Below are 6,333 nucleotides of genomic sequence, written 5' to 3' on the forward strand. Positions count from 1 at the left end.
ATGCGTATTAAAACGTGAATATCACGAACAGTGATCTATCTCATAAATCATATAAAAAATACATTAAGAGTGGTGTAAACACGGACTCCTACACTCATGTAGACACACTAGATTTGATATGAGATGTCTGTGAGGAGTAAGCATTCCATATTGTCTGGTCACACCCACCGTGGGCCTAAATGTTACTGATGATAAAGTTACATTATCCGTATTCAGTTAACATCTCAGGGACACTAAATAATGCACACATCACATTAACAACGCTTGAAACTGGCATATTTTTCATGATGCACCAACGCGCTTTAGAAGTATGCTGGCGTGATGCACTAACGCGCTTTAGAAGTATGCTGGCGTAAAGCGCCACAGTTTCATGTCGTCATTTATTTTCTAAAATGAGATTTATTTCTTTAATAGTCTGTTGCGTTAGACAGTATTATTTAACCTTTTTGCTTTGAAAGGATTATGTTGGTTTCAAACATAATAATGATATTAAAGGAATTTATATACCGTATACAGGGTTATTTTCGACTTTCTAGAAACATTTGCTGACAGTTTCGCCCCGTTTTAAATTCGACCAGACATAGTCACTGTGGTGTTAAAGAGAGATGCAAAAGAAAACAGTTTCGCCCACTCTTAAATTCGCCCTGTGACAACGAATGGGAAAGGGACGAAAATAAACGCAGGTGAATATTTTCCTGTAACAGTAATGTTTTGTCCCTTATATACATATTAAATAGGTTCGTTATATAATTTTACCATTCTACTATGGATATGTATATACATGGGGATCGCCCATTTCTCCATATACCTTCAAGCTGGAAATTTTACTTTTTACAGCTAATATACATGTAGTATGTGTTTTAGATAACACCATTGCGTACGATCAATTTATTAAGTATTTCATAGCCCCATTTACTTAAAATTTTCCACTATGATAGGTTTCTACAGGCCATCTTCCAGTAAAGTTTCTAAAGCGGTTTTTATGAACCCCATGTATTGCGTAGCTTTAAATGTTTGGCCTAAATGTAGTTTTTAAAGTAAGATGACAATTAGTTTGACGGCCAACTTATTGCGCTTCTTCATCACGTTATTCCAGTAAAGCTGTGTTTCATATTTTTAGATATATAATATAAAAGGCAGAAACAGCTTTCCACTTAGCTTTACAATGATTCATATGCAGTCAGAAAAAAGTAAAAAAAAAAAAAAAAAAAAGAAAGAAAAAAACCCCACCGGAAACCACCCGTATACAGAAGAAAGGTTATTCTGAAGTTATCTCCTTAATTGATCAAATATCAGTTTATGTTAACTGCAGAATGTGCAATGGCAACAATGTGAAATTGTAATTTGTTTACCATAACAACACTGACACATGTATACAACACTGACATATATACAACACTGACACATGTATACAACCCTGACACATGTATACAACACTGACACATGTATACAACCCTGACACATGTATACAACACTGACACATGTATATAACACTGACACATGTCTATAACACTGACACATGTATACAACACTGACACATGTATACAACCCTGACACATGTATACAACACTGACACATGTATATAACACTGACACATGTATACAACACTAACACATGTATATAACACTGACACATGTATATAACACTAACACATGTATACAACACTGACACATGTATATAACACTGACACATGTATACAACCCTAACACATGTATATAACATTGACACATGTATACAACACTAACACATGTATATAACACTGACACATGTATACAACACTGACACATGTATATAACACTGATACATGTATACAACACTGACATATATACAACACTGACACATGTATATAACACTGACACATGTATAGAACACTGACACATGTATACAACACTGACACATGTATACAACACTGACACATGTATATAACACTGACACATGTATATAACACTGACACATGTATAAAACACTGACATATATACAACACTGACACATGTATATAACACTAACACATGTATATAACACTGACACATGTATACAACACTGACACATGTATACAACTCTGACACATGTATACAACACTGACTTATATACAACACTGACACATGTATATAATACTGACACATGTATGTAACACTAACACATGTATACAACACTGACACACGTATACAACACTGACACATGTATACAACACTGACACATGTATACAACACTAACACATATATATAACACTGACACATGTCTATAACATTGACACATGTATACAACACTAACACAAGTATACAACACTGACACATGTATATAACACTGACACATGTATACAACACTAACACAAGTATACAACACTGACACATGTATATAATACTGACACATGTATATAACACTAACACATGTATACAACACTGACAAATGTATACAACACTGACACACGTATACAACACTGACACATGTCTATAACATTGACACATGTATACAACACTAACATATATATATATATAACACTGACACATGTCTATAACATTGACACATGTATACAACACTAACACAAGTATACAACACTGACACATGTATATAATACTGAAACATGTATACAACACTAACACAAGTATACAACACTGACACATGTATACAACACTGACACATGTATACAACACTGACACATGTATACAACACTGACACATGTATACAACACTAACACATATATATAACACTGATACATGTCTATAACATTGACACATGTATACAACACTAACACAAATATACAACACTGACACATGTATATAACACTGACACATGTATACAACACTGACACATGTATACAACACTGTCACATGTATACAACACTAACACATATATATAACACTGATACATGTCTATAACATTGACACATGTATACAACACTAACACATATATATAACACTGATACATGTCTATAACATTGACACATGTATACAACACTAACACAAGTATACAACACTGACACATGTATACAACACTTACACATGTATTCAACACTGACATATATAACACTGACACATGCATACAACACTGACACATGTATAAAACACGGACACATGTATACAACACTAACACATGTATATAACACTGACACATGTATACAACACTGACACATGTATACAACACTGACTTTATATACAATACTGACACATGTATATAACATTAACAGATGTATATAACACTAACACATCTATACAACACTGACACATGTATACAACACTGACACATGTATACAACACTGACACATGTATACAACACTGACACAAGTATACAACACTGACACATGTATACAACACTAACACATGTATATAACACTAACACATGTATACAACACTGACACATGGATATAACACTAACACATGTATACAACACTGACACATGTATACAACACTGACTTTATATACAACACTGACACATGTATACAACACTGCCACATGTATACAACACTGACACATGTATATAACACTGACACATGTATACAACACTGACACATGTATACAGTACTGACACATGTATACAACACTGACACATGTATACAACACTGGCACATGTATACAACACTGGCACATGTATACAACACTGGCACATGTATACAACACTGGCACATGTATACAACACTGACACATATATGCAACACTGACACATGTATGCAACACGGACACATGTATATAACACTGACACATGTATATTACACTGACACATGTATATAACACTGACACATGTATACAACACTGACACATGTATACAACACTGACACATGTATATAGCACTGACACATGTATACAACACTGACACATGTATATAGCACTGACACATGTATACAACACTGACACATATATACAACACTAACACATGTATACAACACTGACACATGTATATAACACTAACACATGTATACAACACTGATACATGTATATAATACTAACACATTTATACAACACTGATATGTATACAACACTGACACATGTATACAACATGACACTTTTTAAAAAACCCTATGACACTTTTAAACACCTTTTTATTTCAAATAAAGGTCATACCTGTATGTACATTTTGATAATAGTCTGCAGATATAAAAAGGATATCCATAAATTTCTTTCAGGTTACACTCATCTCCTTATGGAAGGTATCTGCGTGGCATCCAATAGATGTCTTTCTCCGTCACATCCTATGTTCAAACTGATGGCGCCACATTTCCTCTACATTATTGCAATCAATGAGTACGTATATCTTATTTCTGAAAAGTTTAATAAGTGCTGATAATATGAAGAGTAAACATTGCACCAGTGACATCCATCTAAATAAAACGTAAGCATTGTAATGATACAAATACTAGTAATTGATTTCTTTAGCCGAGCCCTCAACTTTCTGGTGTCTCCTGAAGAGTAAATAATGCACCAGTGACATCCATCTAAATAAAACATTGTGTGAACTGTAATGATACAAATACTAGTAAATGATTTCTTTAGCCGAGCCCTCAACTTTCTGGTGTCTCCTGGAGGTTGGATCGATAAAACTATGGTGGTTGGAAGCAAAGGCGTTCTGGAACTCGCGATAAAGGGGCAAGTATATGAAAACTCTAGATATGAATACAACCTAATCCCTATATACTCTTTCAACTCAAGTTGGATCTTTTTTACGATAAAAGTATCGTTAAATTTTTTATGAGATTGGAGATATGCAGCAATTGAGGTAGAATGAACATTTTTATTGATACTTCCATAAAGTAAAAATGTACAAGGACTTTGGCATTCATGCAATTTCACTTTAATTTTCTTGTTTTATACATCAACCACCCGAACATATTAGTCATTTCTTAATTCTCCATAATTTTCCCTTCCTTCTAACAAATGAATGACCACCATCCCTTCCCCTTATAACACTAGATTATCACCGCCTCTTCCCCCTTTATACACTGTAACCTCATGAAATAAATATCCTGGTAGTTGTTGCAGCTCTTGTAATTCATTCAACATGGTATGTACTTTGTGTGAGTGGAGTCTAAGGTCTGCAACTCGGCAGAGTATACGTTTCGTTGACGGACTTCCGAGGTGTAACAGACTTCGTACACCTAGGAAGTAACTGTACCTTTGTTAATTATTTAACATTATGAAATAAAGACGCTGACATACATGTAAAGCAGTTTGATCTTTCAAGGCTTTCTTAGTATTGAGAATCCCATTATGCATGGGTAATTCTAATGGGACAATGTAGCATTTTCTAAACGTTAGTTCACCTGGCAGACTAATACAGGATACTAGGTGATATTCTTAAGTTTAGCATATCAATCATCCGTTCCTTCTGAAAATATCATTTGCGTGGCAGTAAGTAGTCTACTGCACATCATTTCTTATGATATGTTTTTATTGTAGAACGGGGTCATGGAGACTGGATGTGGAGGGAACGTATCCTGAATTCCTAAAGAAACGAGGGGTTTGTTGAGTTGTTTTAGATCTCCTCAGCCAAACAAAAGAATCGATTCCTTTTCTTACACGTATTTGTTTGCCAACTTTTCATACACGACTTTTACTACCAACTCCTCATCAATTTTGAATAAACGATACGTACAATTAAGACTCATTTAGTACGTAAGACAAGGTTCTACAGACTCAATTTTCTCTAGATAAAGGACCACATCTATTTGAAGGAGAAATAAAAATTGAAGACTGGACATAAAGCTGGTTCAATACTTCAGTCACAGTAATAGTAATAGTTTATTCAAATAATGGTCCCCGTGGTTTAGAATAAGTCCTCAGTATCCCTTGTTTGTTGTAAGAGGCGAGTAAATGGGGCGGTCCTTCGGATGAGAAAACAAAAACCGAGGCACGTGTCAAAGCCGGTGTGGCACGATACAATGTCAAGAGGATAGATATAAATTTAAGCATTATGAATACAAACCCATAAAGTAGGAAAATGATAGTTCCCTATGTGATTTGCTTGGCGCTGTCTTTTTATTAAATCCACAAGTGTAATATTATCGTCCAATAAGAAGTCATGTCTCCACAAAAAGACCACCAAAACATATAAAAGTTGGCAATGCAGTAACTCTCAATCATGTGAGCATTTTCACCACCGTTGCACATCTCCCTCTTGCTATCAGCATCTAAAGGATCACATGTCTTGATATTCATTGTGCATTATCTCTTGAAATTCAGTCCATTCAACTAAGTAATATTAATTCCAACAAAAGGACATATTTTGTCAAGTTTTAAAAATAAATTTCAACAGCTTTACCCTACGGATGGAAAACTTCTGCCAACTTTTTACCAGCGTGACGACTCTTTGGATTTGTATGAAGCCATTCGCAGCTACGTCACC

The 6,333-nt window shown here is 34.6% G+C and overlaps 1 protein-coding gene across 3 annotated transcripts in view; it reads left to right on the forward strand.

The window, feature by feature from the left end:
* Window positions 1-6,333, forward strand: part of LOC125652902 (allene oxide synthase-lipoxygenase protein-like) — a 58,418-nt gene that overhangs the window by 29,251 nt on the left and 22,834 nt on the right. For all 3 annotated transcript variants that reach the window (XM_056165394.1, XM_056165392.1, XM_056165393.1), the window contains exons 9-12: window positions 4,118-4,235; window positions 4,485-4,577; window positions 5,388-5,448; window positions 6,244-6,333. The exon at window positions 6,244-6,333 is cut by the window's right edge and continues 22 nt beyond it. In XM_056165394.1, coding sequence (XP_056021369.1) covers window positions 4,118-4,235; window positions 4,485-4,577; window positions 5,388-5,448; window positions 6,244-6,333 — 362 coding nt within the window. The remainder of the gene's footprint in view (window positions 1-4,117; window positions 4,236-4,484; window positions 4,578-5,387; window positions 5,449-6,243) is intronic.

The sequence above is a fragment of the Ostrea edulis genome, chromosome 5 (genome assembly GCF_947568905.1).
Source record: "Ostrea edulis chromosome 5, xbOstEdul1.1, whole genome shotgun sequence".
Classification (NCBI taxonomy): Eukaryota; Metazoa; Mollusca; class Bivalvia; order Ostreida; family Ostreidae; genus Ostrea; species Ostrea edulis.